Consider the following 26,863-nt stretch of genomic DNA (forward strand, 5'->3'; position numbering starts at 1 on the left):
CAGGCATGAGCCACTGCGCCCAGCCTCATGCCTTTTTCTAGCCAAATAATACCCTAATGAATGGAGGTACCGTGTTTTGTTTATCCATTCATCAGTTAATGGACATCTCGGTTGTTTCCCTTTTGGCTCTGATGAACAATGCTGCTAAGAACATTTGTGTACGTATTTTTGTGTGGACATATGTGCTCCTTTCTCTTGGCTGTATACCTGGGAATTAGAATTGCTGGGCCATACAGTAACCTTCGATGTTCTTATTTGAATATAACAAAGAGCAAATTAATTTCTTTAGTTCTGTTTTTTCCTGTTTAAACAATAATAAATATATGCAAGTTATAAATACTCAAACATTATAAAAATGTATAGTATAGGAAATGAAGGTTTACCACATTTGCCCTGAGTCAACCACTGTTAGCAGTTTTCCCCCAGGTATATGCAAACATTTATTATGAATGTAATTTTTTAAGCAAAAATGGTATCCCAGATCAATTGATTGTCAAGGTATTAAGGAGGCTTTTAAATTTATCATAGTAGGTCTCAATCCCATCATTCCCAATTGTCTGAATGGAACAATTAGCATCAGACACGCCAAGCTGGTTCAGGTTCAGAGGGCATGCCTGTGTAGCCTGGGCGGTGACTCTGCACTTATCTATGTGGCTTGTGCTGGCTGGGGCTCCAAGACTCAGACTGTCAGTGCTAACGCTGGGTGGTGGGACTGTATATGAGTCCACAGTGTTTATATTAAAGTGTGTTATGGATCAGGCAGGCAAATGTCTATACTCCCAGGGCCATTCAGGTTAGCCTTGCTGTCCTAATGAAATGAGCAATTCCGTGCTCCTATTTACTCTCTCTTTTTTTTTTTTTTTTTTGGAGAGACTCTTGGCTCCGTCGCCCAGGCTGGAGTGCGGTAGTATGATCTCGGCTCACTGCAACCTTAGCCTCCTGGGTTCAAGCGATTCTTGCACCTCAGCCTCCTGAGTAGCTGGGACTACAGGCACCCGCCATCATGCCCAGCTAATTTTTTTATTCTTAGTAGAGACGGGGTTTCACCATATTGGCCAGGCTGGTCTTGAACTCCTGACCTCAGGTGATCCGCCTGCCTCAGCCTCCCAAAGTGCTGGGATTACAGGCATGAGCCACTGTGCCCAGCCTCCTTTTACTCTCAAATGTGATAAATTCTATGGTTCCCTTAGTTCTAGATCACCCCGATATTGTTCTTCTTCTGAAATTCTATTTTTTGTTCCTGTAGTTCCTCGATGGCTGTCCATGGAGCCACCTTTTGTGCTATCCATTTTCAGTCACAGGAGGAGAGGCAGGGGCACTGGAATTTTGAAGGCTCACAGCATACAGTTGTGGATAGTCTCAGGAAGAACAACTACTTTTGCTTACCCAAAGCCATTTACCCCAGTGCTGTTTTGTTTCTTTGCTTTCTTCATCAATAGGTACAGGTCCTACATATTACTCATGTTTGAAAGGCTGGCTTGGAAGTGATCTCTATATTCTTTCTTTGTTTTCTTGCTCAGGTTCTCCCCAGCGAGTCAATGGCAAGGTGAAAGGAAGGATCTTTGTGGGGAGCAGCCAGACCCCCGTTGTCTTTGAGAACACTGACCTCCACTCTTACGTAGTAATGAACCACGGGCGCTCCTACACGGCCATCAGCACCATTCCCGAGACCGTTGGATATTCTCTGCTTCCGCTGGCCCCAGTTGGAGGCATCATTGGATGGATGTTTGCAGTGGAGCAGGATGGATTCAAGAATGGGTTCAGCATCACCGGTAATTTATATCCCACATTAAAATTAATGGGACACACAGTAGTGCCTAGGGGGAGGCCTGGGAATGGATGGAAGGAGAACTCCAAGTCTGCAGACAACTTAGAAGCATGTTGTTGCTCCTTTTTGTCTGTAGACAGGGCATCCTGTAGTTCTGTCCTGGAAATAAAATGATGAGGTAAAATGAACATGTAATATTATCATTAATATATAGCAACTGAGACTGCCTAGAATTAGCTTTTGATTGAGGAGCAATTTCGTCGTGGAGATTTAGGCGTTTCTGGCAGAACAAGTAATATCAGCTCGTAGAACCGCACAACCAAAACTGCAGGGCTCACAGTTTGCCTCATTCTATCAGCCTGCCTCTGAATTCCAAACCAACCTGAAACTGATCTTCGATATTTCCTCAGGATCTGCTCAGAGAGAAGGAACCTGCCATTTCCAGCTAGTTAATTAAGCTGCGTAAACATAATCCTAAGAAGTCTTAGGAAGCCCAAATATCCTTGGAGTTTTTTAGAGACTGTGCCCTATTGAGGAAGTTCAGTCTTTATTGGACGCATGGGCAGATGGCTTGAGGGATGTTTCCTTGGTGTGGTGGCCTTCTCCTTGCTCTGCCAAGTCCAGCCCAGCCTTTGCGTGCTGGAGACCCATTCCCGGGAACAGCTGGGTTGGAGGAGTCTGTGTCCTTCATCACTGGTCACTTCCAGGACCTGGAGCTTGTTGTGCCTGGGCACAGGTACCTAGCCACTGCCTCCGACGACCTAGACCTGCCTTCTCCCTGACTGCCTGAGCCAAACTGGAGCCTCAGCCAAGGCTTTATTAGAGGAAACACTGCTGGGAGCAGGGTCTCCATCCAGGCTGCATGCTGGTAACCCCTCCAAAAGTTGTGGCATATAAATACATAAAGTGTGGCCGTCTTAAGAAAGGAGAGGCTATGTATTAGAAAAGGAGCGAGGCCGGGCGTGGTGGCTCATGCCTGTAATCCCAGGACTTTGGGAGGCCAAGGCACGTGGATCACAAGGTCAGGAGATTGAGATCATTCTGGCTAACACAGTGAAACCCCATCTCTATGAAAAATACAAAAAAATTAGCCAGGTGTGGTGGCAGGCACCTGTAGTCCAAGCTATTCAAGAGGCTGAGGCCGGAGAATCGCTTGAACCCAGGAGGCAGGGTTTGCAGAGACCCGAAATCGCGCCACTGCACTCCAGCCTGGGCAACAGAGCGAGACTCTGTATTTAAAAAAAAAAAAAAAAAGGAAGGAAGGAAGGAAGGAAGGAAGGAAGGAAGGAAGGAAGGAAGGAAGGAAGGAAGAAAGAAAGAGAAAAGGATTGAACCTGCTCAAAAGATTTGCTACTTTTTGGCCTAATGTTTTTTCTTCCTAATCCACAGGCATATATATTCTGAGTGTTATAACCATATTGATGCCCTCATGCAAACCAGATGCCCTTTTCTTTGCAAATATGATTGAGCTACAGCCAAACTCACAGACCCCACTCCTTCCCTGCACAGCTTTTCACGCTGTTTTTTTTTAATGAGTTAATTTATATTGGTGCTATTTTGTAATATACATGAACTTCAGCTGGGCTGAGGAAGAGGAAGTCTTTGCAAATTCCCAACAACAGCAAATCTCTTTACTACAATGATCCTTCTGAATTTCTCCTGGTCCTGTGTTATCAGTGAGATATGTGCCTGGGACTTGTTTAACTATAAAGCTGAGGTTGTCAAACTTTTTTGGCAAAGGGCCAGATAGTAAATATTTTAAGCTATGCCTAATTATTTGAGGCCATATGGTCTCTGTTGCAACAGCTCAACTCTGTCACTGTAGAGTGAAAAGCAACCACAGACAATATATAAATGAATGAGCATGGCTGTGTTCCAATACAACTTTTTGAATGGGCATTGAAATTTAAATTTTATATAATTTTCACATACCATGAAATACTATTCTTCTTTTGATTTTTTTAACCATTAAAAAATGTAAAGATCTTTCTTTACAGTTGTAGAAAATGTAGAAAAATAGGCAGCTGGCAAGATTTAGCCCTGAGGCCACAGTTTGTCAACCCCTGCTGTCATGGGGCAGGTCATCGTGGAAAAGGGAGAAGAACTTTTCCTGCCTGTCTGGGGCTGCCGCCTTGCACAGACCAAGAGGAGCTCCTAAGCCGTCATGGTAGCAGGTGATCCTAGGATGGTTTCTGGTACTGGGAATGGTTTGCCCTGAGCAACTCACCCATCTGACCAGGACGTAGCTATTTCAATATTCATCACTGTAACTGGCATTATGGAGCAATTGACAATTTGCAGAACATAGATTGTATCCTCTACAACACAGATTGTATCCTTTACAACATAGATTGTATCCTTTCTTTTAATCATCAGGAAATGGAGGCTCACAGGAGTTAAGTAGCTGACTCAGGTTCACCCAGCCAGAGCCCAGCACAGCTGGGAGTCAAACCCCTGTCCTCCACTATTTCCAGCACAACCCTTGAGCCAACCCAACAGATGCTGGGCTGTGGCTGGGAAGCCTCTTCTCTCCTCTGTGTGTGGCTCAGTTGGGCCACAGGGATGTCTGAGTTCTGTCTTCAGTGTCACCAGCTCTACGTTCTACCAGCCAAACCAAAGCACCTGCAGACGGTTCGCACCAACCCCACTCCACACTGTGAGCCTGGGGAGGGCAGAAGGGCGCACTCCCCAGTCAGCAAAGTGACAGTCTCATCTTGTTTTTCAGGGGGAGAGTTCACTCGCCAGGCTGAGGTGACCTTCGTGGGGCACCCGGGCAAGCTGGTCATTAAGCAGCGGTTCAGCGGCATCGATGAGCATGGGCACCTGACCATCGACACAGAGCTGGAGGGCCACGTGCCGCAGATTCCGTTCGGCTCCTCCGTGCACATTGAGCCCTACACGGAGCTGTACCACTACTCCACCTCCGGTGAGCCCCAGCCGTGTCCCAGGGCCAGCCCCGGACCAGCCACCAGCCTCGTGCTCTTGACCCACCATGGCAGCTGTGAGCTGGGGCTGTCTCTGGGATCTGGAGAGGGAAATACACTGGGCCTTACAGTCACCTTCCCCCCAATTATAGATGTAGGACGCACTCCTTGTAGAGAATTTTGTGCAAAAAAGACAATATGCATAAGTTAGAATTATAAAACCTGTACATAATTATTATGACATTTAAGTGTATTTCCTTTTAGCCTTTTCTCCAGCATCTATCTATTTATATGTATATCAAATATCCCAACACATAATTTCAAGCTACAGTAATTTTATTATACATCTATATGTACTTTTTTTTTTTTTTTTTTTTGAGACAGGTTTCCAGCCCAGGTTGGAGTTCGGTGGCACAATCTCAGTGCACTATAACCTCCACCTCCTGGGCTCGAGCAATCCTCCTGCCTCAGCTTCCCGAGTAGCTGGGCCTACAGGCACATGCCACCACACCTGACTAGTTTTTGTATTTTTAGCAGAGATGGGCTTTTACTATGTTGGCCAGGCTGGCCTGGAACTCCTGACCTCAAGTGATCCACCTGCCTTGGCCTCCCTAAGTGCTGAGATTACAGGCATGTGCCACTGCGCCCAGACACATCTATATGTACTTTTAAAAACTACATTTATTCTCCATTTGGTCCCTGGTTTTAAATAATTTCAAACTTACATGAAAACTGAAAATAACCCAAAAAATGTTCACATAATATTTATCTAGCTTCACCAATTGTTAACATTTTGCCACGTTTACTTTACCTTTCCCTTTCTTTCTTTTCTTTTCCTTCCTTCCTTCCTTCCTTCCTTCCTTCCTTCCTTCCTTTCTTTTTCTTTCTTTCTTTCTTTCTTTCTTTCTTTCTTTCTTTCTTTCTTTCTTTCTTTCTTTCTTTCTTTCTTTCTCTCTCTCTCTCTCTCTCTGTATATATATATGTGCGTGTGTGTGTATATATGTTTACTGACCATTTGAGAATAAGTTGTATATATTATGATAGATCATTCTTTAAACACTTCATTTGTTTTTCCTAATAACAAGGACATTCTTTTAGAAGGCCACAGTACAGTTATCAAAATTGAGAAATTTAACATGGATACACAATGATATGTATAGTTTTTTTGTTGTTGTTTGTTTGTTTGTATTGAGACAAGCTTTCACCCTGTCACCCAAGACCTCCTGGGCTCAAGTGATCCTCCCACCTCAGCCTCCTGAGTAGCTGGGACTACAGGCACACCGCCACGCCTGGCTAATTTTTAAATTTTTTGTACAGATGGGGTTTTGCCATGTTACCCAGGCTTATAGTTTTTATTTAAATAAAATTGCAATCATACCACGCTGTTGTATCTTCACCTTTTCAGTTAATGTCATATCATGAATGTTTAATAGTCTCATTAAGCAGTCTTTGAAACACTTTTTAAGGAATCTGTATGATTCTCCTGGATGGCTGTTAATTCAAACCATTCTTCTACTTTCTAAAGCTTGGGTTGCTTCCATTTTCCCCTCTTACTATGAGTTGAAATGATCATCTTAATCATAAATCTTGGCCAAATTTCTGATTCTTTCTAAGACTCAATTCCTAGAAATAGAAGTGCTGAGTCAAACAATAGAAGTTTTTTATTTATTTTTTTTATTTTTGAGACAGTGTCTTGCTCACAGAGACCCACTGAATATTCATGAACGTGAACTCCTACAGGGGTCATTGAATCCCAGGTTAAGAGCACCTTTGTTTTTTGTTTTTGTTTTGGTTGCTGTTGTTTTGAGACAGGGTCTTGCTCTGTCACCAGGTTGTGGTGCAGTGGTGTGATCTCAGCTCACTGCAACCTCCGCTTCCCAGGTTCAAGGGATTCTCCTGCCTCCGCCTCCGAAATAGCTGGGATTATAGGAGCCCACCACCAGGCATGGCTAACTTTCTGTATTTTTAGTAGAGACAGCGTTTCTCCATGTTGCCCAGGCTGGTCTCGAACTGCTGACCTCCAGTGATCCTCCCACCTCGGCCTCCCAAAGTGCTGTGATTACAGGCATGAGCCATCGTGCCTGGCCACCTTTTTAAAAGCTCTCATTAAACTGCTGTTCAGAAAGGTTGAAGCAATTACTGGAGTTTTGTGGTTTGGTTGAGTTCTCCTGGGGAGCTGGGAGACAGTGAAGAAGAGGAGGAACGAGCACCAGGACCATCGTCGCAACTGGCTTGCAACTGAATGGCCTTTCTGGCGTGTGGGAGCTGGACAGGAGGCAGCTTACACTGATCTTTTATTTATCCTCTGGCTTTTATCCTTCTATTATGGAGAAAACTGCAGCAGAGCACAAAAATATAAAGAGTCTTTTATGCTTTTTTTTAAAAAAAATCAGGAAGTTGAAGGTTTTGTCATACGGCCCATAGCAGGCCCTCTTCTGAGTGGGGAAGACTGTCTCTCCTCTCCTCTGGTCAGGCTTGCTCACTGTGCTTTAGTAAGTTTTCCAAACCTGGCTACTGACACTCATTTAATATCTCATTTTTTTGGTATTGCAGAACAGATTGGTCTAGAGCAGTACGTAGAAATCACCATTTATTGGCCAGACGTGGTACCTCACACCTGTAATCCCACCACTTTGGAAGGCCAAGGCAGGCAGATCACTTGAGGTCAGGAGTTCAAGACCAGCCTGGCCAATACGGTGGAACCCCGTCTCTACTTAAAATACAAAAAAATGAGCTAAGCATGATAGCACATGCCTGTACTCCCAGCTACTCAGGAGGCTGAGGTGGGAGAATCGCTTGAACCCAGGGGGCAGAGGTTGCAGTGAGCCACGATCATGCCATTGCACTCCAGCCTGGGTGACAAGGCAAGACTCTGTGTCAAAAAAAAAAAAATAAAATAAAATAAGAAAAATAAATCACCATTTATTGAATCGTAATTGAGATAGCCTATCTAAAACAGCACGTCGTGACAGAGTAAATGCTCAGTAAATGGTAGCTTATCTTACTAACACTATTAGTCTGCTTGATTCCAGAAATTTTACATACATTACCTGGTCTGATCCTCACCTTGACCTATTTTGTATTAGAAATTGAGATCAAAGATGTTGAGTCACCAGCCAGTGGCCACACAGCTTGTGAGTGGTACTAAGTGTGAATTCAGGGGCGTCTCTTTCCAAATGTGTGTCCTCTCCACCTGACCTTCATCTCTAGTTCTGGGAGTTTTCAAAACTTACTGAGAACCAATTGATGAGAAAAGCAACAAATATACATAATACGAATGATGCCAATTATCATTTGAGAAATCCAGGTATTTCACAGAATGAGTCCCAGTACAAACAAATGGTCTTATTGAAGCTGTTCTGTCTGATCTGTCATCTGGTGGCCTTATGGGTAGGGAATGCCACTGGTGCTTTTAAAGCCTTTGATTCAGCTTCTTGCATCCTTAACCATCTTTCCTTTGTCTTTCTGCCTTGTCCCCTCCATCCTTCCCACTCTGCAGTGATCACTTCCTCCTCCACCCGGGAGTACACAGTGACTGAGCCCGAGCGAGAGGGGGCAGCTCCTTCCCGCGTCTACACTTACCAGTGGCGCCAGACAATCACCTTCCAGGAATGCGTCCATGATGGCTCCCGGCCAGCCCTGCCCAGCACCCAGCAGCTCTCGGTGGACAGCGTGTTCGTCCTGTACAACCAGGAGGAGAGGATCCTGCGCTATGCTCTCAGCAACTCCATCGGGCCTGTGAGGGGTAAGGGGACACAGCTCATGCTGGGCACAGGTGCTCATGCATTTTTTAAAACCCCACTCTTTGACATTTTTGGTCTCTTACTCGCAGTCTATAGAAAAAAATTATGCTAAAGTATCTTCTGGCAGGAAAAAAAGAATGTCTTATTATTTCTGATTCTTCGAAAAGCTGCCTGTCTGTTCTTCTAACCAAAGGCCTATTCATGATTCTATTTAGAGTAAAGTGCAGAATGCTAACCTGTTGAGGTGCCTTACAGAGTGGACCCTTTTAAGGGTACTGCTGGCATTGGCAGGGCTTTTAAAACCCTTTAATATTCAACCTTGAAAGAAACTGTAGGCCAGGCGCAGTGGCTCACGCCTATCTTCCCAGCACTTTCGGAGGCTGAGGTGGGTGGATCACTTGAGGTCAGGAGTTCGAGACCAGCCTGGCCAACATGGTGAAACCCCATATCTACTAAAAATACAAAAATCAGCCAGGCATGGTGGCACGTGCCTGTAATCCCAGCTATTTGGGAGGCTGAGGCAGGAGAATCGCTTGAACCCGGGAGGCAGAGGTTGCAGTCAGCCGAGATTGCGCCACTGCACTCCAGCCTGGGCGATGGAGTGAGACTGTGGCTCAAAAAAAAAAAAAAAAAGAAAAAAAAGAAATTGTAGGGCCAGGTGCAATAGCAAAAAGAAATTGTAGGGCCAGGTGCAATAGCAAAAAGAAATTATAGGGCCGAGCGTGGTGGCTCACGCCTGTAATCCCAGCACTTTGGGAGGCCCAGCTGGTTGGATCACCTGAGGCCGGGACTTTGAGACCAGCCTGGCCAACATGGAGAAACCCTATCTCTACTAAAAACACAAAATGTAGCCGGGCGTGGTGGTGTGTGGCTGTAATTCCAGCTACTCGGGGAGGCTAAGGCGGGAAAATCGGTTGAACCTGGGAGGCGAAGGTTGCAGTGAACCAAGATCACACCACTGCACTCCAGCCTGGGCAACAGAGCGAGGCTGTCTCAAAAAAAAAAAAAAAAAAAAAAAAAAAACAATTGAATTGTGTGGTTAGTGCCCGAGGAAATTAAAAAAAATTAGGGAGGGAGCCTAAAACAAACGCTTGCCCTGTGACTGCACACCATTAGTGCCGTGGTCCCGTCTCTGGGCGTTCCCGGCTGGCGCCGTGGTCCGGTCTCTGTGCCTTCCCGGCTGGCGCCGTGGTCCGGTCTGTGGGCGTTTCCGGGTGGCGCCGTGGTCCGGTCTCTGCGCCTTCCCGGCTGGCGCCGTGGTCCGGTCTGTGGGCGTTCCCGGCTGGCGCCGTGGTCCCGTCTCTGGGCGTTCCTGGCTGGCGCCGTGGTCCGGTCTGTGGGCGTTCCCGGCTGGCGCGGTGGTCCGGTCTCTGCGCGTTCCCGGCTGGCGCCGTGGTCCGGTCTGTGGGCGTTCCCGGCTGGAGCCCTGGTCCGGTCTGTGGGCGTTCCCGGCTGTCAGGAAGGAGCTGAGGTTTAGTGAGCTTTTGTGACATACCAGTGTCAGACTTCACATTTGTCCATATCTTTAAGCCTCGGGGATCCTGTATAATTGAGTCTGGTCTGGGCCTTAAAATCTTTCCTTTTTTTTCAGTTGTCTTTGATTCTTCCTCCATATCCAAATCATTTCTCCAGCTAATTAATTCATCCTCGCTTTAACTTTATGAAGCAGAAAGAAGGTAGGTGCTCTGCCTCCTGTAGCAACTGTGGCTCCAGGCATCAGGAGTCGGTGCATGTTTGGTGAAGGACCAGATAGCAGATATTTTAGGTTTTGCTGGCCATACAGTCTCTATCACGACATGTCAGCTCTGCCGTGGTAGCACAAATGCAGCCATAGACCATACATTAACAAATGAACGGGCTGGGTGCTAATAAAACTTTATTTACAAAAACAGGTAGGGGGTCATGCTGGTCCTGCCCCAGGGCAACACAGGAATTGGCTGGTGTCCCATTCCACTCTGCTCTTCTGTGATCATCTTCTTGCTCCCCAGTTGTGGTTGACTTTCTGTGGAAGAAGGAAACCTGCAAGAGCTCCTGAAGACTCACTTGGTTCCAATGTCTCTGTCCTCACAGAAGGCTCCCCTGATGCTCTTCAGAATCCCTGCTACATCGGCACTCATGGGTGTGACACCAATGCGGCCTGTCGCCCTGGTCCCAGGACACAGTTCACCTGCGAGTGCTCCATCGGATTCCGAGGAGACGGGCGGACCTGCTACGGTACAGCCTTTGATTCTGACTTGTTGGGGCTGGGAAATCAGGCGAGGAGGAGGCATCCAGATTCTGTAAGCCAGAGAACTGGGTGCAGCGAGGAAGCACGGATGAGATAAACACTGGTGGATATGCCAGGCCTGAATCATTTATGCTTCACATTCACTGTTCCCATGGGTAGACTCAGGAGTACTGGCCCATTCTTTCATCTGATCTAAGCAGCAGAAGTAGAATTCCTAAGGCCACACTCCACTCCATCTTAAGAATGCACAGGTTTAAAGGGAGTTGTAAGTCAGAGTTGTTAATGATAACATCAGTAATATAACAATAGCTATAATTTACCCAGGCACTGTTTGAACTAAGTGCTTCACAAACATCATCTCATTTAATTCTTCAACAACTCTAATGAAATGGATTTTTTGTTCCTTTATTTAAAAAAAAAATTGATTGTGGTAAAATATACGTAACATAAAATATACCATTTTAACACTTTTTAAGTGTACAGTTCAGTAGCATTACATACATTCGTTTTATTGTGTAACCATCACCACTGTCCATCTCCAGAACTCTCCATCTTGCAAAACGAACTCTGTACCCATTAAACAACAACTCCCATTTCCCCCTTCCTTTAGTCCTTGGCAATCACCATTCCACTTCCTGTCTCGATGCATTTGATTATTCTAACGATTGCATATGTGGAATCATATTGTATTTGTTCTTCTGTGACTGGCTTATTTCACATAGCACAATGTCCTCAAGCCTCACCTATGTTGTCACATGTGTCAGAATTATTTTCCTTTTTAAGATGAGGTAATATTCCATTGCATGTACGTATCACATTTTGTGTAGCCATCCATCAGTGGGCGCGTGCGTTGCTTCCACCTTCCGGCTATTGCAAATAATGTTGTTATGAACGTGGGTGTGCAAATGTCTGTTGAAGTTCCTGCTTTCTGTTCTTTTGGGTATACATTCAAAAGTGGGATTGCTGAATCATGTGGTAATTCTATCTTTAATTTTTTTTTTTGAGATGGAGTCTTGCTCTGTCACTCAGGCTGGAGTGCAATGGCGTGATCTTGGTTCACTGCAGCCTCTGCCTCCCAGGCTCAAGTGATTCTCCTGCCTCAGCCTCCCGAGTAGCTGGAACTACAAGTGCTGGCCACTATGCCTGGCTAATTTTTGTATTTTTAGTAGAGACGGGGTTTCACCATGTTGGCCAGGCTGGTCTCGAACTCCTGACCGCAAGTGATCCGCCCTCCTCGGCCTCCCAAAGTGCTGGGATTACAGGCGTGAGCTGCCACGCCTGGCCTTTCCATCTTTAATTTTTTGAGGAACCACCACCACGTTTTCCATAGTGGCTGCAACATTTTATGTTCCCACCTACAGTGCACAAGTGTTTCCATTTCTCCATCTCCTTGAAAACACTTGTTTTCTGTGCTTTTTAAAATACGAGGCCAGGTGCAGTGGCTCACGCCTGTAATCCCAGCACTTTGGGTGGCCGAGGTGTACGGATCATGAGGTCAGGAGTTCGAGACCAGCCTGGCCAACATGGTGAAACCCCGTCTCTACTAAAATGCAAAAATTAGCCAGGCGTGGTGGCGAGTGTCTGCAGTCCCAGCTACTTGGGAGGCTGAGGCAGGAGAATTGCTTGAGCCCGGGAGGCAGAGATTTCAGTGAGCCGAGATCACACCACTGCACTGCAGCCTGGGTGATAGTGAGACTCCGTCTCCAGAAAAAAAAAAAAAAAAAAATAGGGGCCATCCTAATGGGTGTGAGTTTCATTCTGTTTATTTATTTATTTATTTATTTATTTATTTATTTATTTATTTTATTTTTATTGTTTTTGAGACAGAGTCTCACTCTGTTGCCCAGGCTGAAGTGCAGTGGCACGATCTTGGCTCACTGCAGCCTCAACCTCCTGGGCTCAAGTGATCCTTCCACCTCAGTCTCCCGAATAGCTGGGACTACAGGTGTGCCACCACGCCTGGCTAATTTTGTATTTTTTGTAGAGATGGGGTTTCTCCATGTTGCCCAGGCTGGTCTCAAACTCCTGGGTTCAGGCGATCCACTTGCCTTGGTCTCCCAACACTCTTTTCTTGTAGACGAGAAAACTGAGGCTCATTAAAGTGAGCTGTGACAAATAGTATTTGAACACAAGTCTCTGACTCAAGCATCTGTATTACTCCATCTTCTAGTTGCAGTTATTATTTATAACTTAAGTTCAAATACTTTCATGTAGGCAGCTTGATATTTGTTTGTTACTAAATTTTAATCTACTGCCACGGGGAAGTCAGTCCACTACCAAGGGCAAGAATGCCAAGTGCTTCAAGCAGTGCTATTTAAGCCTGCAGTTAGTGACAGGGTTCACTAATGAGCATAAGGAACGCTGGAAGGAAGCTTCCCTAGTGGGATGAATAGTGTGTTCACATATGGTTGGCCAGAAAAATGAACAGTTCCCTCTACCCCTGCTTGACCGAGGTATAAGAATCTGGCAAACCCAGCAGTCTCAGAATTTGGGAATGATGCCTGAGGTCTGGAATCCAGCAGCCGCGGCTAATGGCAGATTTGGTGTGCTGATGTAACATGAAGGTTAGAAGATCCTGCTGTCAGGGCCTTGCGGTGTTTGCTTCATAGTCAACCTACCATGCAAGGTGCCTGTCAGGATGTCTGAAATACTGGAGGGCAGGAACTTGTGCGCATAGTACATGCTGTATGTTTGGCCAGCTTGCTGGTAGCTTTGTGTAAGTGGTAGAATTCAGTCTGAGACTCACCTTCCTGGTAATGTATCGCTAGGGAGGGGACATAGTGCCTACTCACCTATAATCGTCAGTTTCCCAGTATATCCCGCAAAGAGCCTGACAGCCTTGAATGGCTGAATTGGCTCTGGCCAGTTCAAAGCAGCATGATGCCGTGGTGTGTGTGTGTGTGTGTGTGTGTGTGTGTGTGTGAACGGGGGCCCTCCCAGGCTGCGAAGACGGCTGCTGTGCAGGGGTGGGGCTCCTTCACTGATCCACGCCTCCTCGTTACACAGCCATGCTTCAACTTCGTAAGCCTCCTGGATAGTAATAAAGTGTGGAAGTAACCCAGTCTGCTGCTGTTGAACTGTGACCTCCTGGCTAATTCTTCCCTTGGTGTCTGAGCTTGCCACAGTGGGAGTGCTTCAATTCAGAAGGCACAACCAGCCATCCCTTATGTAATCTGCACCATCCTAGAAAATCCTCCAATATCCTTGTCCAGGAAGACAGGTGGTTGCATGTAGACTTGCTTTTGTCCCATGGTGAGTGTTTGTTCTGACTTATTACCTCCGTGGAATGCGAGTGTATTCCCAGTCAGGACACTTATTGTTCTGGGTCACTAGAACATGCCTTGAAGTGTTAATGCATCGAGACATGAGGCTTAAAATAGGAAATTGCATTAAGCAGATCACTTCATGTGTTATTTTGACCTGGGAAGTGCGTTAGAGGAGAATGAGGATGAGCCTTTGTGATTCAGTGTGCAGCGCTGATATAATGGTATATGACACCCCAAACAAGGGTGGTTTTGGTGAGACGTCGCACAGTGAACCTCCACAGTAATTTGGAGAAGATTTCACAGAGCTCTGTGATTCACTCTGGTCCATGGCAGGATGGCTCCCACTGTTTCTCAATTTAGAGCCTGTAGAGATAGTTTTGGCTCATCTCTCATTGAGTAATCGTTGAGTATGTAGAAGGCATTTAGCAAATTGGCAATGAGACTCTTCTCCTCTAAGAGCCTGGCCTTTATGAAAGGGAAAAATTGGAGAAACTTACAGTTGTTGAAAATACGTGAAAAGTAGCCACTCTGAAAAAAGTCAAAAAGGAGGCAGCAATGACAAGAAGGATCCAGGATTTTCCTATTGAGTTAGAAAGTTATCCTGTGAAAGGAAATCTCTTTCCAGAGAAGAGGTTGACCAGATGCTAAATAATAGGAATCATCATTTTCCAGCAGATACTGTGGTATGTTATGAGAGACAGTTATTGACACTTTACAATTTCCATTGAAGAAAGGGTTAAGGATATGGCTTCAATTTATAGAAAAGAAAATTTAAAAAAAATTTTTTTTTTTTTTGAAACAGAGTCTTGCTCTGTCACCCAGGCAGGAGTGCAATGACACAATCTTAGCTCACCGCAACTTCTACCCCCTGGGTTCAAGTGATTCTCCTGCCTCAGCCTCCCAGGTAGCTGGGATTACAGGCACATGCCACCACGCCCGGCTAATGTTTGTATTTTTAGTGGAGATGGGGTTTCACCATGTTGATCAGGCTGGTCTCGAACTCCTGACCTCAGGTGATCCGTCTGCTTCGGCCTCCCAGAGTGATGGGATTACAGGTATGAGCCACCTCACCTGGCCCTAGAAGAGAAGATTTAAATTAGGAAGAATTTCCAAACTACGAAGACCATGAACTAATTTCCAAACTACAAAGACCATGAGCTGGGAAATTGAATTGCTAGGGTCTTGTCCCTTAAGAAAGAATGTTATCTAGTCCAGCATGTATGTGTAAGCCTGCATGGAGGAGGAGGTTGTGTTAGGGAACCATCCCCTTCATCATCCCAGCAGCCCTGAGGTCTTATTTGTCAATAGCTTTTCAGGTAGGGCAAGAGAGAAGAGCCTGGTCAACATAGAAGCTTTTTTCAAAACACAGCTTCCCCTTGCATAAATGTTCCCAGGCAGGAACAGAGCTTGAAGAAGATCCCCTGTGATTTTGCTCTGTCTTCTTGATTGAAAACTGCTGCTCTGCGCTCTCGTGCTTTGGCAATAGAGTCTAAGTCACTGAGCCCTGCAGTGTGTACAATGTTTCCAGACATCTGTGCTGGGAGTGTCCTCTGAGAGTTGCAGCACAGAGGCAGTGGACACAGGAAGCCCCTTTTTTCTCCCATGTTGGAGCGTCAGCTGATGGATGGAGCGGTGAAGTCCACACGTGCTGGGTGCACTCCTCCCCCACGGCCATCCCCAGCTTCAGCTTGCATAAGAGCCTGCTTTGGGAGGGGCTTTGTTCCAGAACCTTCTGGCTGTGCCTGGTTCAGTACTGAGACCTTGTGTCTTAAGCACGTCACAGAACACACACATATCAGTATAGTCTCTAAAAGTTGAATAGCATTTGGTTTGGCTATTTGCCTGGGTACAGGACAAACTATGGGGCTGATGTGGCAAGAATGCTTGTCTTGTGCAATGTTGACCAATAGGCCAGCAGGACATTTCTCTCACCAACAAAGGCCTGGCTAGAATGGCCATTGAAGGTGGACATAGGAGGCTTTGACTCCCACGTGTCAAAGATTCACATGAAAGCATTGGGGAAGAGATTTATGAGTGGTGGAAGAGTTGTGTGGTCTCAGCCATTATGAGAAACATGTCTTATTTGTTTTAGGTCTAAAACATGTCTAAATTTGTTTTAGATTAAGGCTGTGGCTCACGCCTATAATCCCAGCACTTTGGGAGGCCTCATGCACATCTCAGGGTTTTAGAAATGCCAGAAGTAGCTGTCTACACTCTTGAGTATGAGGTTGACGTGGGAAGAACCTTGTGTAACTGTTTATTTCAACCCCCATCAGTGGCCACGCAACCAGGGGGATGACACGTTAGCTTAATTTCTTGCCTGGGCTCACCAGCCTTACACAAGTGGTAGCCATAGCCTGGTGTCCAAAGCCTGGCAGCCATCCGAGGGCCGTGTTCCCAGAGTCAGCCAAATTCATCACCATGGCTGGGGTGTTGGATGAATCCCTGGTTAGTATAATCATAGCTGGGTGTCTGGAGCATTGCTGGGTGCTTCTCTGGCCTCCATCTATTTTCTGTAATCTGCAGAAGAACCCTCAAGATGAGTAGTATTATACTTATTTACCAAAGGGGGAACTGAGGCTGAGTAGTTGGATAACTTGCCCAAGACCACACAAGTTAGTAGCTCAAGGAAGCAGGATTTGAACCTAGCTAGGTCCAACTCCAAAGCCTATGTTTGTTTACTCCACGTTACCCCATGATGGTGGCTGTGGTATTGTCATAGAAAAGGACATCACTCTCCTAGTTCATTTACAGTCTTATGAGTGAATGACTTCCCTTTTAGTCCATTAAGCCCTAGATAATGTTCAAAAATTCACAATTAAGCTGTAAATTGTTCAACTTTCCTTTGTAACAGTAATGGAGAAAGTAATATTTTTGAATAACAGCATATTTAAATATACTCTCAAGTTTAGGACTTAAATATAGGACTTGAAATTCTCAAGTTTAGGACTTGAGAATATATTTAATATTCAGAGACTCTCAGTATTCAAAGTCCAGAGATGTGTCTCTGTGTCCTTGTAACATGTATTTGGCAATCTAATGGGAGAGACTCATGTTCAGGGGTCCCAGGCTCAGCAATTAACTCCAGGAGAGGTGGGGGAAGCACACGTTTCCCTGGGAGAAGGGTGTGGGGATCACTGTCTCCAGTTATGCACAGACAAAAATTGTATTTAACACTACTTTTGGTATATAGAAAATTTGTTTTAGGCTGGGGCAGCAGCTCACACCTGTAATCCCGGTACTTTGGGAGGCCACGCCGGGTGGATCACGAGGTCAGGAGTTTGAGACCAGCCTGGCCAACATGCTGAAACCTCGTCTCTACTAAAAATACAAAAATTGGCCAGGTGTGGTGGCGCACACCTGTAATCCCAACTACTGGGGAGGCTGAGGCAGGAGAATCGCTTGAACCCTGGAGGCAGAGGTCGCAGTGAACCGAGATCGCACCATTGCACTCCAGCACTGGGCGACAGAGCAAGACTCCACCTCGGGAAAAAAAAAAAGAAAAGAAAAATTTGTTTTAAAATTGATCTATTGTTAGGTGAAAATGCTATTTTATTATAGTCAGTAATGTTTTAAGAGGTTTTTAAAAAGCCTGCATTAAAAAAAATTTTGCTGCAGATATTGACGAATGTTCAGAACAACCCTCAGTGTGTGGGAGCCACGCAGTCTGCAGTAATCACCCAGGAACCTTCCGCTGCGAGTGTGTGGAGGGCTACCAGTTTTCAGATGAGGGAACGTGTGTGGGTAAGTTCTCCAGGTAACTTCTCAAAACATTATTCACGTGATGTGCATTAGCTCTTGTGCAAAAGGTCTGGTTCCAGGTAAAAATGAGTCTGGTCAAGTTGGAAGGAGCTGGGAAGGGTAATTTACAAAGATGAATCAGACTTAGCCCCTGCCCTCCAACTATCTGGAGAGTCACAAGTACAATGAGTAAGCAACGTTATTGCCTACACTAGTAATACCATCGCCTCTCCTGTTGCCAGCTTTTGCATTACATTTGCCTCTTATAAACTTCTTTTAATCATTTTTATTATGCTTTTAATAACTATAAAGCTATTAGACATGTTTCTTCCAGTAATCAGTAGCCTTGGGATTCATACTGAGGAACCACCTTATAGGTACTTTTGTATCATTACCTATCTTGGATTGAATTCTACCTGAGTTACATCTAAAATTCCAATTGGGGTCATTCTATTTATGGATTTTAATTTTACCAACCACGAGCAGCAGCATCATTTCTTAGCCTTATCGAAGTAAGTTGCAGCTCTTGATTAGGCTAATTATGCTCTCGCTGAATGATGATTTTGGTGGTGATGAGGAAGGGCCAGCCACAAACAGCCAGATTGTTTAAATTCTTCCTCTTTTTCCTCCTGCTGCACTTTGACCTGGTCATTCAAGATTCTTAAACGACCAAGGCCAGCATGTTCCCAGGTCTGGAGGGTGACATGTCAAATGGGCATCTGAACTCAACGTGTCTTCCCAATTTAAAACAGATTCCTCTTGTACCATGTCAGCAAACCATCTTCTTGCCTTTCCCTCACTGTTCACCAAACCCTAGAATATTTTCTTTTTGCTCTGTCTCAAAGCTTGGGTAAGGCTGCCAAGGTCCTGGGGTGAGGTGGTGTCTTGAGGGTGGGAGGGAACAGGCAGTTCTCATGTTTTGAGTGTGACCCAAACATCTGTGAGCTCAGGGAGGCCAGTCCCCTCTGCACAGTTGAGATTTTCACTCTGCTAAAGTTACTGCTGCTGCTTTTTTTTTTTTCCTCAGTAAAGAACATCAGTTTCTGTGTATTTGGCATGATTTCTTTCTCTGCTGCTTGAGGCTAAGGAGATTCAAAAGTTTAGTTCTAATGACCATACCATTTACATTACACTTCAGCTCAAGCTTGGGCAGTGGATACTTTATCCCGTGGGTGATGATGTGCACGGTGACTGAGATCCATCCTGGGACGCCTGTGTGGAGCATGGTGACCTAGGTTTCTGGATCCAGTCATTCCTGATGTCCACACTCACTGAAGGGGCAGGGTGAGGTGCAAGACGGGTGCTGGGCAAATGTCTGCTTCAGGCATTTACTTCTGAGGAAGGCACCCTTTCTAGGGCTCAGTTCCTCGTCTGTAAAATGAGATGATTAGACCGGATCATTGGTTTCCTGTGACCCATGGAGCTCTTGGAGGTGCCTCCAGAGCTGTCAAGGAGGACACAGGCCAGCTGCGGGCAGGCTCTCATCCTCTCCCCTGATCCCTAGCCTCCTTTTTTTTTTTTTTTTGAGACGGAGTTTTGCTCTTGTCACCCAGGCTGGAGTGCAATGGCGTGATCTTGGCTCACTGCAACCTCTGCCTCCAGGGTTCAAGCAATTCTCCTGCCTCAGCCTCCCAAGTAGCTGAAATTACAGGCATGCACCACCACGCCCAGCTAATTTTTGTATTTTTAGTAGAGACGGGGTTTCACCATGTTGGCCAGGCTGGTCTCGAACTCCTGACCTCAGGTGATCTGCCTGCCTCAGCCTCCCAAAGTGCTGGGATTACAGGTGTGAGCCCAGCCTATATATTTGAGGGAGAACATCTTCACCACTTTTAATTGGCTCCTTTGAGACTCACTGTGCAGAGAGAAGGCTCACTGTAGAACCAAGTCTGCCTACATGCATTCAAAGAAATAACTCTGGCTTGTCACTGAGTAATTGAGTGGTCATTGTATCTCTCTTAGAATTCCTTGTTAAAACAGTGTTGTAGGTTGGAATCCAGCACTGGGAAGGTTACCCTGCAGGTCAGAAAGGGGCAAGGTGAAGAAATAAACAGGGCAAGGTGTGCTCTGCCAACTGTGAGGGGCTGGGGGCTCAGGCAGGGTTGTGGCTGGCCAAGAGGAGTTCTCTTTTCCTGAGGATTGGTATCCATTATCGGGGAAGGGATGTTTGTGGACTTCCATCTTTGGCATTTTCTGTAAACTCATGACTCTCTTTGCCCCTGGGTACCAACTTTTGCGGTTAATGGAAATGTGCAAAACATGTTTTTGTGAAGGAAAGATGGGCCTCAGCTTGCCTGTTAGTCATCTTGGTGTGAAGACGCAGACACCCCTCTGAATGGACATAGCCCTGTGACACTGGGCTGGCATATGGAGTGTGGTGAACTTGAGGTCCTACTTCACCTGCCCTGGGCATCTTGGTACAGGGTACGATGGCATGCATCAGCTCTTCTCTTGAGGCAAGAACAGGGCCAGGCTTAGGCAAAAAGCTACAGCAGTTAACTTCCAGTATGCCAAGCACAGAGAGGCCCGTAGATGGGACTGTGATTCTCTTAAGAGTCCTGATGGTAGAACTCATGGAAGGAAGGCTGAGGAGTAGGTGAGCGTCACAGAGGCTAGGTGATAGTACCCCATCTTGTGCTGCTGCCTGAAAGTGGAAGGCAAGGGTTGAGGTCTACAGGGTGATTTTCAATGACTGGTTCAGTTACTCTGGGGTTCCTAAGGCACCATTGCATTTTGCTTCTGATTTTCTAAAAGCATTCAGAGTCAGGACAAAGCCCCATCCTCCCAATGTCAGAACACAAATCTTTCCCTCCCAGCAGGTCTTGGGTAGCTGGATTATCCCACATGCAGGAGGACTCATGTTTCTCCTCCATGAGTCTTCTTAAGATTGATTTCAGTTTGTCCTGCCTTAAGTGCAGACAGACAGAGAAAGAGAGAGAGAGAGAGAAAGAGAGAGAGAGAGAGAGGGTTGGGGGTGGGGGGAAGAACATAAGCCTCTGAGAATTACACAATTTGTCTAAGGCCGTGTGGTTGACCCGTGGTTCCTGATATATACCAAGGCTGCCTACTCCAAAGGCTCACGGTCTTCTATCGATAACCATACCCATCTCCTTGGCTTGGAAACATTTATTTGTCCTTCCTTGGTAGCAAGTGGGTGACTGACTTGGGCATTTGTAGTGAATGTCCACCTGTCCAGGGTGGGCCAAAGCTGAAGACACCATGTGGAAGTCTCAGCTCCTTCCCTCCAAGCGGTCTCTACAGAGTTGCCATCAGAAGTGTGGCATCGGCAGATGTCCCACCCCCATATCCAGATGAAGGGAAAGTTGGGTCCTGAGGACCCGTGATGGGGATCTCATTTGGAGAGTGGCCTGAGACAGACCCCTAGAGTGAAACTGAGGTCAAGCCAGGCGGAATGACCAACCGCGGTGTTAGTCAGTCAAGACCCATCAGAGGCAGAACCCAGGCGGGAGGAAATGGTGAAGGCAGTGGTACCAGCCCAGTGAGGAGTGGGGTGGGGATGAAGCTGTGGACGTGCCTAGAGGTCTAGGGTCCAGGCATGGTCCCTCTTTATAGAGCTGGGAGGGGCACGTGGCCTGCTCAGACGACTTTCTTCCTAAGACCGTGCATCAACCTTTTGTTCTGAAGCTGTCGTGGACCAACGCCCCATCAACTACTGTGAAACTGGCCTGCATAACTGCGACATACCCCAGCGGGCCCAGTGTATCTACAGAGGAGGGTCCTCCTACACCTGTTCCTGTTTACCAGGCTTTTTTGGGGATGGCCAAGCCTGCCAAGGTATGTGGTTGCTCTGATTTTCCCCTGTGTGTAACCTGAGGAAGTTTCCTAGGTGGTACCTGGCATGTGCCAATCCCAACTCACTCCCAAATAAAAGAAAGAATTCTTCTGTCATCTTCGTTGAGTTAATGAGTTGCTTTTCATATCTCTCTAGTAGTTTGAACTATGCATTTTCTTTCGGGGGCTGTTCTCATTGGTGACTGTTTTGTTCTAGGTGACTAGTTCATTCAGGTGACAGTTAGACACCTGCTCTCTGCTAGGAACTGGGGATATTTTCTGTCTTTCATGAAGACACAAACTGTCCTTTTACATGGAGGACATGCATGGAGCTTAAAGTCCATCCCTTTATTTAATAAGATGTATTAATATATAGTCATTCAACTGGCTTGTTCTAACCTTCTTCAAAAAAGCAAAGTTCTCTGATTGAATAAATGACTGCAGGTCAAAGAGTAAATGACTCAATATAATTCCTTCAGACTTGAGCTTCTTGGCTGCCAGGGTGCTCTTACAGGTAATTTTAGGTAAGATAACCCACGAATAGAGTACCCTGAGTCTCCTGGTTTGCACAATCACTTGATATTATACCATAGAGTATTTCTAAAAAGTCCCAACTAAGATAGAATTTCTGAGATACTTTCTCTTTATTACTGAACACGTGGACGTTTTCTCCCTTTCTGTCAAGTAGTTAATAATCTGTTGGTCAACACTCAGACAGTTTTGAAGCTCTCATTTATGACAGGAGGGGTCATTTTATAATGCAAATAGATCCTATCTTTTCCCCTGTTGTAAAGTTGATGCAAACATTCTTCTCTTTCTTTCTTTTTTTTTTTTTTCTTTTTTGTGATGGAGTTTTTCTCTTGTTGCCCAAGCTGGAGTGCGGTGGTGCGATCTCAGCTCACTGCAACCTCCGCCTCCCGGGTTCAAGCGATTCTCCTGCCTCAGCCTCCAGAGTAGCTGGGATTACAGGCGTGTGTCACCATGCCTGGCTAATTTTTTGTATTTTTAGTAGAAACAAGGTTTCACCATGTTGGCCAGGCTGGTCTCGAACTCCTGACCTCAGGTGATCTGCCCGCCTCGGCCTCCCAAACTGCTGGGATTATAGGCGTGAGCCACGGCGCCCGGCCAAAAACATTTTTCATGAAAGCATTGTTGCCAAAGTGAAACACATTTGTAAGTGCAAGAGATAGAAATTGGGGAGTTAGTGATTTGATAGTTAATGTTTAGTGAGTTTTGAAATACTGTTCCCAGATCAGAAGCAGGTTCCCATAGATTTGAGTAAGTGATTTAAATTATTGGGTAAACTCCAAATTCCAGAAGAAATCTCATTGTCCCTGGGCCTGGTGGCTGTTTTACAGATGTGGATGAATGCCAGCCAAGCCGATGTCACCCTGACGCCTTCTGCTACAACACTCCAGGCTCTTTCACGTGCCAGTGCAAACCTGGTTATCAGGGAGACGGCTTCCGCTGCGTGCCCGGAGGTAAGGTGGTGGGACATCTGGAGTTGGTAGCCCATTGCCCTATCCATAAATCCAGTGCACATGGCCCTGGGAGAGAAGGTGAGGTGGGAAAGTAGGAGGCTCCATGGAGAGTTCTAAGGGTTGTTGAGGTGGGAGATCAGAGCATGGACTGCAACATAGAACATTCTTTGAAATAGTAGAACATCAGAGGGGAACAGTGCCTGTAATCCCAGTACTTTAGGAGGCCAAGGTGGGTGGATCACTTGAGGTCAGGAGTTCGAGATCAGCCTGGCCAACATGGTAAAACCTCCTCTCAACTAAAATTACAAAAATTAGTCAGGCGTGGAGGCATGTGCCTGTAATCCCAGCTACTCCGGAGGCTGAGGCATGAGAATCGCTTGGACCTGGGAGGCAGAGGTTGCGGTGAGCTGCAATTGAGCCACTGTAGTCCATCCTGGGTGACAGAGTGAGACTGCCTCAAAAAAAAAAAAAAGAAAAAAAAGAATTTATTTGACACCTTAGACTGGAGTTAACCAACTGTGTTATTTTTAATTACTGCTGCTGTTGTTGGTCAGATATATTCATGCCACTATAAATGTTTTCAATTAGAGATAAGTAAACATGTTCATCTTATCGCTTTTTAAGCAGTTAAAAACTGTTTAAATAACCATCCCCTTCACTAGTCTGTGAGCGCATTGAGGACCTGTGAGCTCATTGAGGGTGGTGCAGGTACACTTTATTTTTTTGTACGTTTCCAGCACCCAGTGGAATATTTGGTATATGGTGGGGCTCACAGCTATTTATAGCTGTTGAAGAAATAAATAAATGCACCAGCTCCATTCCTCCAAAAGCATTTGGAAATCTTTGTTTATCTTCACTCTCAGTAAGACTAGTTTTTAGAGTAGCTGTCTATCAAAAAAGAGAAAACATCAGATTAAGATTTAAATTTTGATGTATAGTAGCACAAATTGTTAGTCTAAATTATTTTCTTCTGCTTAAAATGGGGGTTAGCAAACTACGGCCCATGGGCCAAGTCTGGCTGGCTGTTTTTGTAAATAAAGTTTTATTGGAACACAGCCATGCTTATGTATAGTCTATGGCTGCTTTCACGTTACAAAGGCCAAGTTCAGTAGTTGTGACAGAGACTGTAAGCTCTGCAAAGCCTAAAAAGCATAAATAGGCCGGGTGCCATGGCTGTCACCTGTAATCCTAGCATTTTGGGAGGTCGAGGTGGACAGATTACTTGAGTCCAGGAGTTTGAGAAACCAGCCTGGGCAACATAGCGAGACCCTGTTTCTACAAAAAATACAAAAATTAGCTGGGTGTGGTGCAACACACCTGTAGTCCTAGCTCCTCGGTGGGCTGAGGTGGGAAGATTGAGCCAGGGAGATTGAGGCTGCTTTGAGCCAAGATCACACTACACCCCAGCCTGGGTGACAGAGTGAGATCCTGTCTCAAAAAAAAAAAAAAAAAAAGTATAAATAGCCTACTATGTGGGCTCTTGACAGAAAAAGTTTGCTGACTCCTGGCTTCAATAAACCCAGGCAAGGCAACCTTTTGTTCCTGAAATTATGGGAACAAATACCACCACTCATAGATTTTAATGGGCGGGTTATATAGAGAAGAGTTTATGATCATTTGAGTCAAGACATTCCAGCCACTATTAAAAATGACTAATATTCATTGGCCAAGCACGGTGGATCACACCTGTAATCCCGGCACTTTGGGAGGCCGAGACGGGCGGATCACGAGGTCAGGAGATCGAGACCATCCTGGCTAACACGGTGAAACCCTGTCTCTACTAAAATACAAAAAAAATTAGCCGGGCATGGTGCTGGGCGCCTGTAGTCCCAGCTACTCAGGAGGCTGAGGCAGGAGAATGGTGTGAACCCGGGAGGCGGAGCTTGCAGTGAGCCGAGATCACGCCACTGCACCCCAGCCTGGGCGACAGAGTGAGACTCTGTCTCAAAAAAAAAAAAAAAGACTAATATTCATTATTTCCTTAGACTTGCTTCACATCTCCAGTTTAAAGAGAAGCAGATGTTTCCAATTTTGTGTTTTTGTTTTTTTAACCTGACTTTTTGTCCCCTCTTGAAAACTCTGTTGACTAAACAGAAACAGATCCAGACGTGTAGGCTGGGATCTAAAGATGGGACAAAGATAAAATCAATAAGGGCTGCTTGCCAGGATCGTTTGTATATTGGATCTTGTTCCCTTAAGAAATTTAACATTTGGTTATATACTGGAGAGAGTGTGCATTAGAAACGTGTAAGAGTGTTCACTGAGTATTGTTTGTAATAGAAAAAGATCTAAATGACTGCAAACAAGAGGAACAAACAGATGACTTTTGGTATAATCCATACAATGAAATAACATATAGCAGTTAAAATGAATGAACTAGAGTTCAGGGGTAAGTCTCAAAAACATAATGTTGAGCAAAAGAATTTATAAAAGAATATGTATAGCATGGCCCCATGTGTATAAAACATAAGCCTATGTGAAAATATACCTACATGTGTTATGTTATGTACATACATAAGAAAGCTACAATATGCACAATGAATGAGAAATGAAAAGTTCGGGATAGAGGTTATCTCTATAATGGGAGAGAGAGAATTGGGATTGGGGAGGGATACATGGTGTGTCTTAGTCTGTTTGGGGCTGCTCTGGCAAAATACCGTAGACTGGGGGCTTATAAACAACAGAAACTTGTTTCTCATAGTTCTGAAGGCCGGAAAGTCCGAGATCGACATGCCGACAAGTTGTGTGTCTGGCGAAGGCCCACTTCCTATTTCACAGACAGCCAGACATCTTTCTGCAGTGTCCTTATATGGTAGAAAGGGCAAGGGGTCTCTTTGGGGACGCTATTATAAGGGCACCACTAAGGTCATTCACGAGGGCCCCCCTGTCATGACCTAGTCACCTCCTGGTGGCCTCACCCCCAATGCTATCACCTTGGGAGTTAGGATTTCAGTATACGAATGTGGGAGGGAACGTAAACGTTCAGACCGCAGCACAAGAGCTGCATTTGTGTTTCTAAAGTTTTATTTTTCAGTCAGAATGTCAATACAGATATTTTCATCATATTATTCTAAATTGTGTATGACTAAAATACTTTATGAAGGCTGGATGCAGTGGCTCATGCCTGTAATCCTAGCACTTTGGGAGACCAAGGAGGGTGGATCACCTGAGGTCAGGAGTTCAAGACCACCGTGGCCAACATAGTGAAACCCCGTCTCTATTAAAAATACAAAAATTAGGCCACGTGTGGTGGCTCATGCCTGTAATCCCAGCATTTTGGGAGGCCAAGGCAGGCAGATCACCTGAGGTTGGGAGTTCAAGACCAGCCTGACCAACATGGAGAAACCCCGTCTCTACTAAAAGTACAAAATTAGCCGGGCGTGGTGGTGCATGCCTGTAATCCCAGCTACTCGGGAGCCTGAGGCAGGAGAATCACTTGAACCCGGGTGGCAGAGGTTGCAGTGAGTCGAGATCACGCCATTGCACCCCAACCTGGGCAACAAGAGTGAAACTCCTTCTCAAAAAAAAAAAAAAAAATTAGCTGGGTGTGGTGGCATGTGCCTGTAATCCCAGCTACTCAGGAGGTTGAGGCAGGAGAATAACTTGAGCCTAGGAGGCGGAGGTCACAGTAAGCCAAGATTGCACCACTGCACTCCAGCATGGGTGACAGAGAAAGACTCCATCTCTAAATAATAAATAAATAAATAAATAAATAAATAAATAAATAGTTTATGAAACATTACAGGGAGAAAAATAATGCATAGTGTCATCTGGTCTCCTGGTGCCTATCATAGTGAAGGATAGGGATCATACAGCACTTATTTGGTACTTACTGTATACAGAAGGGGCTAGTTTCCAAAAGAAAACTAAACTGGCTTTGAAGGTGAGCCAGTTAAGATCATGGCTACTGTAACGTCAACT

General features: G+C 45.5%; 1 protein-coding gene across 2 annotated transcripts in view; it reads left to right on the forward strand.

Annotated features, from left to right (window-relative positions):
- NID1 (nidogen 1) overlaps nt 1-26,863 on the forward strand; it is a 97,180-nt gene that overhangs the window by 35,444 nt on the left and 34,873 nt on the right. The window contains exons 6-12 of one of the 2 annotated variants that reach the window (XM_023216206.2): nt 1,521-1,772; nt 4,494-4,694; nt 8,192-8,437; nt 10,506-10,649; nt 17,547-17,672; nt 21,315-21,464; nt 22,820-22,942. In XM_023216206.2, the coding sequence (XP_023071974.1) occupies nt 1,521-1,772; nt 4,494-4,694; nt 8,192-8,437; nt 10,506-10,649; nt 17,547-17,672; nt 21,315-21,464; nt 22,820-22,942 (1,242 nt within the window). The remainder of the gene's footprint in view (nt 1-1,520; nt 1,773-4,493; nt 4,695-8,191; nt 8,438-10,505; nt 10,650-17,546; nt 17,673-21,314; nt 21,465-22,819; nt 22,943-26,863) is intronic. The other variant, XM_023216207.1, reaches the window with a different exon arrangement.

This window comes from Piliocolobus tephrosceles, chromosome 1 (genome assembly GCF_002776525.5).
Source record: "Piliocolobus tephrosceles isolate RC106 chromosome 1, ASM277652v3, whole genome shotgun sequence".
Lineage (NCBI taxonomy): Eukaryota > Metazoa > Chordata > Mammalia > Primates > Cercopithecidae > Piliocolobus > Piliocolobus tephrosceles.